At 33.8% G+C, this 13435-nt stretch overlaps 1 protein-coding gene across 2 annotated transcripts in view; it reads left to right on the top strand.

The window, feature by feature from the left end:
• The first annotated feature begins 800 nt into the window (after nt 1-800).
• The window catches only part of LOC134536692 (ribonuclease P protein subunit p25-like protein), a 444926-nt gene continuing 432291 nt past the window's right edge, over nt 801-13435 (top strand). The window contains exon 1 of one of the 2 annotated variants that reach the window (XM_063376550.1): nt 801-944. In XM_063376550.1, coding sequence (XP_063232620.1) covers nt 944 — 1 coding nt within the window. In that variant the 5' untranslated portion in view covers nt 801-943. The remainder of the gene's footprint in view (nt 945-13435) is intronic. The other variant, XM_063376551.1, reaches the window with a different exon arrangement.

Genomic DNA, 13435 nt, shown 5'->3' with positions numbered 1-13435 from the left:
ATATTATATAAACAAATTTCGAATAAAACTACTAATGGAAGTGATTCAACCTTTTTAAAAACATTTTACATTCATTAAAAAAGCCAAGCATATGTCCCTATTAACCATACTATGATTAAAAAGGGACACATATTGAAAAACCTCAGGTGTCCCTAGAAAACCCACCTCTAGGGTGAATAGGGACAGGAAAAAAAAAAATTATGTAAAACATTAACAGAAAATACAAATATTTATTATGCTATAGAAAGCTAATAAAAAGAACTACTAAGTAAATAAAAATATAATCATACAACATTCTTCAGTGATTTAGAAATTATTTAACAAAAACATAAAAAAATGTCCCTATTCACCCCATTTTATGGTATCAAGTTTATTGGGTAGTACTTATAATTTCGTTTCTAGAGTCTTTTCAAATACATATTATTATTAAAATTTTTACCTATAATGTGCATCACGAGAAGCCACAAGTATTAAATCAAAACAAATATGTTTGAGCTAGGCCACACAATATTAACCATACAATCGTGGACATTAATACCTTAAATTCTAGATACTTTTGACACTTTTTTAACAAAATTTGTCATCTGTGTTGGTTAATCCAAACATTAATTTATATAAACAAGGCCTGCAATTTTCTGTGCGTACAACAAACATATATCACATGAATAGGCGCCACATTAATTTTTTAAGTAATTTCCGCCGGGTTACCTTAGATCAGATGTTTATTTTCCTAAATGAAAGACGAAAAATTTGTAGAAATATGTTGGAAAAATGACGGAATTGCTTTGTTCTATGGAGAAGGACTCTATGAGCAGGAGTGTTATTAGAAAGAGAAGAAAGATACATGTGCGATATGAAAACAAATATTTGAAAAATTTATTAAGTTAAATATTTTCGCGTTTTGTACGTAGTTGATTACTAGAAGATCTCTGGTGCTTGAATTAGTAAGTACATATTTTTTTAAATATTTATTTGTCATAACACTGATTTGAGATGTGTGTGAGTGCTGTATTTTGGTTATGTTTACAATTTTATGAATATTTACGTGTTTAACACATATTAAAATGCCCTTTTAAAACATTATTCGTTATTATAAAGATAAGACGCTTCTCTGAAAAATAAATTAAAAAAGTTATTTTTAATTATTTTAAAGTTATTTATGTGATTATTTCTGCTCTTGGGAGCATGCATTTTTTTTGGGAGTAGCGAAAGTTAGTTTGGAATTGATATGGTTTTACGTCGCACAGCTTTTGCACAATGTCTTAAGACCACGTGACCAAGATAGTGAGCTCCGTACCACTACAGTCCAGACTCATTGTTTGTAAATTTAAATTATGCTGAGTTTTGGTTTCGAACCCATGACACTCAACATATGAGCGTAAAGGCCCGTCTACAATAGCAATGTCCTAAACTGTGTCCGAAGGACATCGGGTAAATATGTAGTTGGGCGGTATTTGCGAAAAAAAATGTTACAAATCTGAAAATACCTTTATTGTATGCTCTTCAACTTCCTCTTTTCATTAAAAGCGGCGGAGGTAAGAAATTCCAAATACTTTAGGAGATATCGAATTTTAAAATTTCATCATATGTAGTTGAGCGGTTTTTGCGAAAAAAAATGTTAAAAATCCGAAAATGCCTTTATTATATGCTCTTCAACTTCCTCTTTTTCATTTAAAGCGGCGGAGATAAGAAATTCCAAATACTTTAGGAGATATCGAATTTTTAAATTTCATCACAATACCAGTGCAATGATGTGGCGATTATCATTGTTTCTTGTTTACGTACGAGTATCTACTTTTTTTATTGGATAATGATGTCATGTGATTGTTCGTGATAGGCCAGAATTCAAACGAACCAATACGTGATTATTTAGTTCATTTATTTTTTAAAACTGTGTTTAATTACCGCCTCCAACTTAGGTGAGTTTTTAACATTTCTAATTTTAAAGTCATATTTGTTATTTTGATATTGTTGCGCAAGTAATAAGTAACAAAAAAAATCTACGTGAGTTGTTACTGTGCATCCCATTTTACGGGTTTGTTAGGTAATGTCAGTTACATTATAAATAATTTAAAACTAAAGAATAATTAAAATTAATTCACATTATTTTTAATGTTGGCTTAGTTTGAAAGTATTAATAATGTAACTGACCTGACCTAATCAACCATTTTATTAATTACGTATTGACGATTCATGTATTCACGAACACACGGCAAAATAACAAAAATGGCGTCGCTCGAATGGTTTCACAGGTCTTGTATTGCAAAATTAAAAAATTCGATATCTCCTAAAGTATTTGGAATTTCTTATCTCCGCCGCTTTTAATGAAAAGAGGAAGTTGAAGAGCATATAATAAAGGTATTTTCGGATTTTTAACATTTTTTTTCGCAAATACCGCTCAACTACATATGATGAAATTAAAAAATTTGATATCTCCTAAATTATTTGGAATTTCTTACCGCCGCCACTTTTAATGAAAAGAGGACGTTGAAGAGCATAAAATAAAGGTATTTTCGGATTTTTAACATTTTTTTTCGCAAATACCGCCCAACTACATATTTACCGACACTCGTCGCTGATTGGTCCACGTGACCCTCTGACATCATGCGTCAAGTGGGCGAAGGTCCGAACCTACCTGGTCCGAAGACATTCGTCAATTTGAACTTTTTGTCCCAACCTGTGTACTTCGTACACAGAAAAAGAACAGAACACTCACGATATTTGAATTTCCGGTCCCTGTTTGAAAACATGGTGTTTGTTTTTGTTATTGAAGGAAATGGAAGGTGTTGTAATTCAAGAAGAGCAAGACGACAATTAAATTAGTGTTGTTCGATTGCTGTGATAAGAGTTAATTTTTTAGCATTTACATTTGCCACTTTGCCTTACCTACTGAATAAATATATAAAATTTAACTCCCATAACTTTCATAAGTTCAATCTCAAACTACAAAGCATCAAAAAAATAAACAAAAACATTTGGTTTGGCACATGTACTGCGCTCTGGTGACAACTTTATAAATCAATACATTCAGACATTGGACATCGCAATTGTGGACAGGGCAGTTTTCGGTGAGACAATGTGACGTCACTCACATTCGGATAAGGACACGGACCACGCACAGGTTCGGACTATTGCAGACGGGCCTTAAGCGTCAGCGATCATGACCACCTAGGACTCCAGCAAGAAAGGTAGGCCTATATATCATTATAAAGCTAGAAAACATTTAAAGCTGCAAGTTTTCAAAATCACTTTAGGAACTGGCAGTAGTCTACTGTGCGATTCCAGATCAATTTTGATTACGTAACCAAGTTGGCATCGCTTATGTCATCACCCCTATATTCTTACTGGACAAGCACGGAAATTTGGGGGTTTTGGACAGGGAAATATAAACAACCTATTTTTCACCGGTTTCATTTTTTGAATAATATACTTTTTCAGTATCTTAATGTATACTATAATCTCTCTTCCACCCCCCCCCCCCCCCCCCCTCTCCTCCCTTACCACCCTAGTCTATTTTGTGATACCGATGATTAATTTTCAAAGAAAGTAATGTTGTAGATGTTACAACATATGGCGGGTAGAGTGGTAAAATGTAGAGAATAAAATACCAGTATTGCAAAATAGACTAGACTGGGTGAGACTGTATACTAGTTAATGATACCAATAAACTATTTTCTTTGAAACATAATACCGATGTAATATTATTTTGAACCATCTCTCTTTTTAAAATAATAAATTCTGGTACATCGCAAAATAGACTAGACTGGGTGGGTCTGTAGTACAATATACTTCAAGGCACCGCCAAATTATTATGGCAAAATGTCTGACTTTTACCAAATGAAATACTGGTATCGCTAAACGACCTAGACCTGGTAGAATTTAAGTCTACCTTACTATAAACTAAACCTATAATTTTTTGTAAATGAAGTACACAAAAATTACTGCATTCAAAACCCATAAATTTCCCCTCTTAATTAAGAATAAAAACTACAGTTCATAATTGCTTTCAGCATAGCCTTCTTGACTTTATCAGTTTCCTTACCATATCGTGATGTAAATGTGTGTGTATATATGTATGTGTGTGTATATATGTATGTGTGTATATATACATACATACATACATATTAGTAGCTTACATACCTTCACCTAAACTTTCACATTTTTTCTTCTCTTCAACGGTTGTGAAACTAAACTAAAACACAACTCATTTCTTACTTAAAACATCAAACTGAATGCCCATAAAACTACAAATCACAAACATTTAAAAACCATTAAACCCATTTACCTTTCTTGCCTTTATGGTAATAATCTTTTACTATCAATATTTTTATTGTAGATCGTAAATTTATGCCAGAAACAATTGCTATTCCTCCATTTAATTTTTTATATGGGTCATTCCACGCAAAAGGGGAAATTTCATATCCCAGCCTCATTTCTTAAATAAAATATTGTCCAATAAACGTGACAATTTTTTTAGTAATGTACCTACCATAAATTGTTTTAAAAGACAGTAAACTTGAAATGTCAGATAATTTAAAAAAAAATGTATTTAAAAAAATAGTTCAGCCTGGAAATATCATTCCCTCACTGTTCCCCAACCACAGTTAACATGTTGTGACAGAATTTCTTTTTGAAAGTTATGAGCAATGAGATTTCATAATTATTAGGGTTAATCCAAACAATTAAAAGTTTTAGAAAATGTGTACATTTCATTTTTCCTACCTAGGCCCCTACTGTCTTAAAAATAAAAAAAGTTAAATTATGTCCCCATGTTTGGGTATCATTCCCTCACATCTCGATGTTAACTAATTTTCTGGTCAGTAGATGCCTATGAAGGCCATTGCTAGTGAGTCAGTAGATAGCTATCTTAGTTGTTGATGTGAAGCTGTGATAGTTTCAGGCTCAATGGTGATTATTAATTTTTTATAAATTCAATAAGTTTTGAAATTTCATGAGTATTTTTTCTACACATCATTCCCTCACAAATCATTAATCAGCTGTAAGTAAAGTAAAAAATTTAGTTTTAATAGTATTACGTAACAATAAATAGGTATTTCCCCAAACTGTAAGGAAAAGTTTAACAAGTTCAACCTGCTGGTTTGAGGAACAGTTAACTACAATTTCATCATTCCCTCACCATCATTCCCTCACTATGAGGGAATGATGAGTGTTGTGAGGAAATGATTTCCAATGTACACAAGAAACCATCAGACTTGGTAAGAGAGCTTTGTTGTTGCAAAGACAATTTAGCTTGTCTTCAGAGAAAATACAATGCTTGCAAGAGCAAGACTATTTACTATGAAATCATAGATCTTGAGCAAGAAGTCAAAGTAAAAAAGTGGATGGTAAAAGTGCAATGGATAGAGGTTAAAGACCAATTAAAGAAGGTAAGTAAACCATTAAAAGAAGAGTTTATTCTTGATGTTAGATCATTGGTAACTGAGCTGGAAACTATCTTTCCTAGATACCTTCTCCATATAGGAAATATTGCACACCAGTACAAGACTCTAAATGCAGCAAAAAATCGGTTGGATGAAAGTTCTGCATTTATTCATATAGACTTTAATGAGAACTATAATTGCAAATTCAGTGAAGAAATACAGGCTGTTCATTTTGGTGGAGGAAGGGAACAAATTACCCTTCACACTGGTGTACTTTATCTTAAACAAGAAAATAGTAGTGATCCTCAAGTGTTTCAGGCAGAAGTTGAAGGCAAACTTTCGTCCTGTGTCAAGGCACATCCATTTTGTTCATTGAGCAAGTCATTGAGACATGATGCATTTTCGGTTTGGGCTCATCTTAAGCCTGTTTTCGAGTGGGCATTCCAACAAAATATCAACTTTACAAACATACACATACAGAGTGATCTGAGTTGTTACACAGTACTTATAGGAATAAAACAATGTTCTGCATAATATCAAAAAAAACTAAGTCATATATTTCCCAACATTTCAATTTTTACTTGGGACTACACCGAGTCAGGGCACGGTAAAGGTGATCCTGATGGTATTGGGGGAACGTTGAAATGAACTGCTGACCGCATAGTTGCGCAAGGCAAAGATGTTGAAAATTTTGAGTGCCTTGCAAATGTACTGAAACAGCATTATCCAGGTGTGAAGATTTTTGAAATTCAACACAAAGACATTAGTGCGATGGAAGATCTAGCCAAACATGCAGGAAATGTTAAGTGTTTCGCCGGCACATTGAAAGTGCATCAGGTTATGTTCAATTTCGGCTTTTCCAGTTGTACATTTCAGAAGTTTAAGTTGTTTTGAATGCAAAAGTGAATGCTCTCACTTCCACTTGGGCAAAGGTTTTCAACTTGAAACATCTGCAGCTACCAGTAATGTAATGCAAGACAAACCAGAAAGCAAAACATCTGGTCCTTCTTCCAGAAACCCCAATAAAGGTACTATACTTTTTCTACCTACAGAGACTGACAAATCTGTTTTGTTAGGCTCAAAGAAAAACTTCCGATATGAAGATGTCTATTCATCATCGGATGAAGATGATAATCTAGGGACCAAAAAATCTCTTCCACTCGGAAGTTTTGTCCTAGTTCGTTTTAGCAGTGACAAGAAGAAAAAGAACACAACAAAAATTTGCCAGTTCCTGGGAATTATCCAAAGTTGTGTACAACACAGTGAAATCAAAGTCATGTTTATGAAAAATTCTTGTGAGGACAATACATTATTTTATGTAGATGAAAATGATGTATGTTTTGTATCTGTTAAACAAATTGTTGCCACTGTCACAACTCCTATTGTTATTAACAAAGGGTGTAGGATTTTTTTATAAATTTAAAGACCCAATTCGAGTCTTCTAATGATATTTCAAGGCTTTATTTTCCCTTCAGATATTGTAATTTGTGGTAAGATAAATATAGTTTACGTAGTTTGTAAAACTAGATTCAAATTGTAATTTAAACTTGGCATAGCAAACTCACGAGACTGATTACATGCTGTTTGAGCAACTGATTATGCTTAAATTAATATTTTAATATTGAAAGTTATACATTATTCAATTGAAAATTATGTCACTTTGGTTAAGAAACAAACATGTTGCCAAGGAAACCAGAATATCAGAACCGAATCATTCCCTCATACTATATTTATCATTCCCTCACATCAGAGAGAAATATTTTATTTTATAAATGTGTTGAAATTCAATATTGTTCACTGCCCATATAAGTAGTCAGTTACTGAGGTCTTCTGGTTCACTTTGACTAAATAAAAACCATTTTCAAAAAAAAATTTTTTCAACTGTCTCACAATATATTTTTGCCCAATTACATGGAATGACCCATATATTGCAAAACATGAACATAATTTTTCTGTTAACTACATACTAAATTCACACACACATTCTTTATTTATTTTGCAGTGTTACCTATATTATTTCAATAAAAAAAAAACGGGGGGGGGGGGGGGGGGGGTTGGTCTGTAAAGTCGGTTTGCAGACGATAATTTTACGTGATAACGTCATAAGAAAACATTGATGATAAATTGCTTACTTTTTAATATTCAAATATTATTTACAGTTTTCGCAAATTTAACTAAAATAATTTGTTTAAATATAATCATGAACAATTATTTATAGAAATAAACTGATATCAAATCAATGTCAATAAATTGTTAATTTAAAATGACAAATTTGGACAAATAAATCAAATTTTTTAAATATCTGCTTTTAACACTTTCAACACTGGCTCCTTTTTTCATGTTATTCTTCAGTGAACTGCTGTTTTTGCATATGTTCAATATTTTTTTAAAACCATAATATTGGAGCTATCTTATCATGTTTGTATTTTAATGAAAGCTGTGTTTTTATTTTTGTAAATAAAATTTACAATAATTTTATTATGTAGGTATCCATATAATTTTTGAGGAAAAATTTGTTATAACATTACATCTCCATTTTGAAAAAATTTTACACACTATTTGTACTTGCTTAATATTCACTGAAACAGATTTCTAATCATTATTTTTAGTGATAGAAACGCTGATAAAGTTGTTAATTTATGAACATTCTAAATTTTTGAAATATAATCTGTTGTTTCGTAAAAAAATTTTGTATATAAAAACCTGCTTGAATATTATAATATTTACATGAAGTTCATTCCAAACACTTGGATTAAAAAAATATAACATTTTAAATAGTTCTTTACAAATGTATCTCATTTTACATTCCCTAAAAAATAATGTTTGCACTGTCACACAATCATAACAAAATAATTACTAAAATATTATGTAAAATTACTATAATAAAAAACATAATTTCAATATAATTGTCATAAAAACTAACTAAAGAAAAAATTCAAAAATATGAACTATCCTGAAACGAATGACACAAATATATTTACATACATAGGAAAGTTTACAACAGGAAGGTTTATGTAAAAGTCTGTTTCAGGCATAGTGTACCTTGGTATGAAATTCCTGGAAACATTTTGGTACACAGAGACCCACTCCACACTCTTTGCACCACCATCGACTCTCCCTCCGCACTCTTTTCCCACTGTTTTTTTTTACCCCTATCTGAGCACACTTTACAATATTGTGTGGCATTTTGTTTATTTGCAGTTGAAGGCACTTTCTCAGGGAAATGACGACACGAAAGCCTTGCAACTGATGTGGATGGTGACGGATTATCAGCAGCTACAGAGGCACCAAGCATAGCAAATCTTTTCCTAGACACCTGATAAAATTTGTTAGTGTGATGTTCTTGCCAGATTTTTCTTTGGAAAGAATAAAGGCATTTACAAGAGACATCGTAAAAATGTGGAAGAATAATTTCTTCCACCATTTCATTGACTTACGCTGGAAGGGGTAATAGCTGTGCAGCTGGTCTGCATGATCAACTCCAGTCTTATACATGTTATAGTCAAGTATTATATCTGGCTTAGGTTTATCAACATTGCCACCCTTGGACCTTACAGTAACAGTGGAACTTGTAGCCTTGTGTTTAGTGGAGAGGCAATAAACATCTCTAGTGTCTCGCCATTTTACTGCGAGAAGTGGACCATTTCTGAAAAAAATACATAGCTTCATTCTTCTTGAGTTTACAAGTTTGCAATTCCTTAGGCAAGCCTTTGCGGTTTTTCATAACTGTTCTTACCCCTAATGTGTTATTGTCCCACAGCATTTTGAGAAGTGCCGGACTTGTGTAGTACCGATCCATATATATACAATGTCCCTTTCCAAAATACTGAGAGCAAAGCCTTTCAACTAAAGCAACAATGGAGTTGTCAACATTTCTAGAAGACCCTGTGTATACTTCACAGTTCAACACGAAGCCAGTCGCCGAGTCACATAAAACATACAGTTTAAACCATACTTGTTTGGTTTGTTCTTGATTTAAACTCTAAAACTTACCCTGCCGCGAAATGGACACATCGCTTCGTCTATTGTTAGATTTGCATGGGGTGCCAAGCAAGTTTTGCATTTCTGAACAAAATCGTCAAAAAAGGGTCTTATTTTGTGTAGTGGATCATGGTTTGTTTGGCCTCTTGCTATGTAACTGGCATTGTCGTTCATATGCAACATGAATAGAATTGATGAAAATCTATTTCGACTCAACATTTTGCTAGAAAATTACGTCTGGAGGAATGGATCTGTAGACCAATAATTACTAAGCTTAGGGAGTTTTACAATGCACATATGCAGGATGATAGAAAAAAAACTATAGAGTTCATGCAATTTTACAGTGCACCATTAATGCCAGATCGAAATCTTTTTAGTTTGTTTTGTCGCTTCATTCTATCAATTGATGTGGCAGCATACCGATTTGTTTCTGTTTTTATTTTTTTTATGCTGTCATTATCCAAAAAAATACTGAAACACTCCAGCTCATCACACTCGTGACTGAGAGGAGCGGAGACACCGCACTGCTCTTCAAATACAGGCAGCTGAGGCTGATCATCATGTCTAGACCACTCAGAAGCACGTGTAACATTTCCAGCAGGAGCATTTCCTCCCACAGCTCGTAAATTACCGTCTGGTGTGGGACTTTCAGAACCTGTAATTCAAAAATAAATGTTCTGAAATTTCGTATGAAAAAATTTCTCCAGCTAGCAACAAAATAAGCATAAACATTCATCATGTAAGTTATTTGAATGAACATCTAAAATTTTCAAAATATATGATTTTTTGTTTTGTTTTTTCAGTCAAAAGCTTTATACTGTATCAGAGAACGCACTGATCGTGCACTTTCTCTTGCAGCTACATAATTGCTGTCAGTTAGGCTTTTATAAGCTGAAATATAAAAATTGTCTCATCTAGACTATCACCGTATATTTTACAGTATATTTTTGCATAAACTATGCCCTCAGCAAACTTGTTTTGACTCTACTATAATTGCAAGGTAAAATATAGTATATTTGCACTATTATTTACGGTCTCTGAAAAGTACAGCAACATTTCATACCTGATTCAGCATCACTTGAATATCTTTCAGGCACGAATGAAGGATCCAAGTCACTATCATCAACTTCAGAGCCAGAATCAGCACATAAAACATTCAAAACTTCATCAACGTTTTCTTTCTCAGACATTGTTACAGATGCCGCCAAACTAGTTTATAATACAAACCGCGCTGTGTAGTACTCGATGTAGTCTGATACACCACGAGACAACGCACACTATCTACCATCTCTTCCCGGAACTAAGAGTCCGCTGCTGCGATCTGTGTATTTCAATGTGGATGAAAAGCTTCAGAGAACATTGCAGAATGAACGACGCACGTAAAACACACGGGCATATTCGTTTAGAACAGGGCTAAAGTAACGCTCGTATGGCATGCGGGCATCGTTCAAGGCATTAAAAAATGTTGCTCGTAACATATACGGGCATCGTGTTGAATGTGTTAAAAAACCCGCCTTAACCTGTTTGATATTATAGAATATTTTCTCGCACGGTGGTTGGCTGGTTCTTGCACGCTCGGTTCAGGCGGAACGTGCGTGCAGCAGGTGTTCATTGATTTATAAGACGTTATCACATCAAAAAATAAACACTATCTTGCTCTTCTCTCATGACTACTTCACTAATTTCCATACATCCCTATCCAATAAATATCTTTGTTTTTATTGATTACTATTTGTCTACTTTTTTATTAACATTATAAAAATATTTATTTTCTTATTAATGCACTCCTCATGCCACGATCGCTACAAATCTCAACTATTGATCGTCTTTTCTTATTTTTTTTTTGTCACTGCGATATTTGGTCTTTTGCGGTTTCCAGTTTTATATAGGTACTACTAGCAGAAACCGGAACGTTGTCCTGCCAATGTTTATTTATTTCCTCTGTATTTCTAAAATGGATGGTTTGTATGTAAACTAGAAACCATTTTAGAAAAAATTGTAAAAATGATAGATTTCTAATTTTGATAAGATTCTATTATTTATATTGGTATAATTGATGATAAATTACATAAATATTTTATTAATAATTGAAGAAGAGGCTCTTATCTAGTTAGTTTTCCAGCGTGCCTCTCGCACTCAGGATGTTTCAGCAGCTCTACTGGCTGACAGTTGCCGCGCTTTTCTGGTTGATCTTCCAAAGTTTGATTTTTTGCGTGGCATTTCCAATATTTAATTTTTATGATAGATAAGACGTCCAAAGATAGTTTAGTTGCAGGTGATACAAATGTCATTTTTTACTAAAAAAAGAATAATAGTTATTCATAGCTGCAGTAGGTACAAAGCGTTGCCCGGGCTGATCACACAGTGATAGCTCTATATGACAATAGGGTGGACATAGAGAAATGACACACAATTACCGTTTGTATGTCTGTGACCTATGATTTTCTGTTTACCCATGGCTAGGGACCCGGGAATTTCTTGAATAGCACTTGCCAAATTTCTTGAGTGAGGAAAGCAAAAATTCTTGAGTAAAATTACCAATATTCTTGAGTAAAATGCAAATTTCTTGAGTATACTAGATCTACTACTATGTATACTAGATCAAAATAAATTTAAAAGGCTGTTTAAATTTGCTGCATAAAAGGTTACATATATCTAATTTTAAATTAATTAAAAAAAAATAAAACCAATTTTTCAACCAGTGTTTATGCGCATTAAGGTAATTAACATATTTACAACAAGCAAATTAATAAAATAATGTAGCTTAGGTAAGACACTGCTCACTCAAAATGAATACACACATATAAACAGTAAATAATGAGTTTTGAAGTAAAATGTCTAGTAGCTACTAGTGTTTTTAAGATTAATTTCTTGTAAATAGGTATACTTAAATGACAACTTCCAGAACCTCATGCAAAGGCTTCATACGCATAGGAAGACAGAAGTTCAAGGTTGGTTAGACTTAGATTTGTTCTCCTGCCCTTCCAGTCGCTTTACAAACTAACCACTGTCAGAAAAATCCTGAAGGGCTGCCCATCCAAGGTGCAACAATTCAGACAATCTTTCAAAAACACTACTGTCAGAAAAATCCTAATGGGCTGCCCTTCCAAGGGGCAAGTTTTCAGGATTATTTAAACATTTAAAGAAACATGTTTTCAGAAATTGGATGGGCTGCCCTTCCAGTCGCTGTACGAACACACCATTGCCAGAAAAATCCTGAAGGGCTGCCCTTCCAAGGGGCAACAATTCAGCTCCCCCCTTGTTGGCACTTTCCTTCACTTCATCACTGAAGACACCTTCACCAAAAATTTGCAGTCTCCTCCTCACAAACTGGAGTTTTGGATAGACTTCTGAAGCCATAGGCTTAGAATTAGTTTCCAAGCTTACCAAGAATTGTTTAATGAGGGAACTGACTGATTTCACAAAGAGTGATTGTATATGTAGCATGCCGAGTTCCTCTTCGCCAAGGGTCTGTAGATGAGATGAACCACCATTGAAATTGTTCTCCCTTGCTGTCTCTGACTGCAGAAAAGCAAACAAGATCTCCCAGTTATCAGAAAGCCATTCAACTGCTGTCAACCAAGAGTTCCATCTGGTTACAACAGGAATAGGGAAAAATCCAGCACTAGAGCCTTCCTGTTGCAAAAACTGCTGGAAAGCATAACGTTTCTTCCTGGCATTTAAAAATATCTGCTTCACTGATATTACAACTTGGTTCAATTCTGAAAGACTGTTTTTCATGAGGACTCCAAGAAGATTCACTTTATGGGCCCAGCAATGCATTTTCACAACTGAATCAGGCAACAATATGGAAAGCCCATCAACCCAAGATTTCATGTAAGAAACTGGATCACTTACAAATGCCACCACCTGATCGTAGCCAACCTCCATATCTTGGAAGGCATCAGAAATAGCTCTAGCATATGTCCTGCCATTTACAGCTTCTAATGAAGTCACAGCAGCAACATACTGTTGTTGAGAGTCACAAGGCTCAACTGTAGAGAGCAAAACAACATAAATTGCTTTCCCTAACTTGTAGTTTCATCTGACATTATGGCAACCCTCTTTTCTTT

The sequence above is a fragment of the Bacillus rossius genome, chromosome 11 (genome assembly GCF_032445375.1).
Source record: "Bacillus rossius redtenbacheri isolate Brsri chromosome 11, Brsri_v3, whole genome shotgun sequence".
NCBI lineage: Eukaryota > Metazoa > Arthropoda > Insecta > Phasmatodea > Bacillidae > Bacillus > Bacillus rossius.
This window is presented reverse-complemented; position numbering and strand designations above follow the sequence as displayed.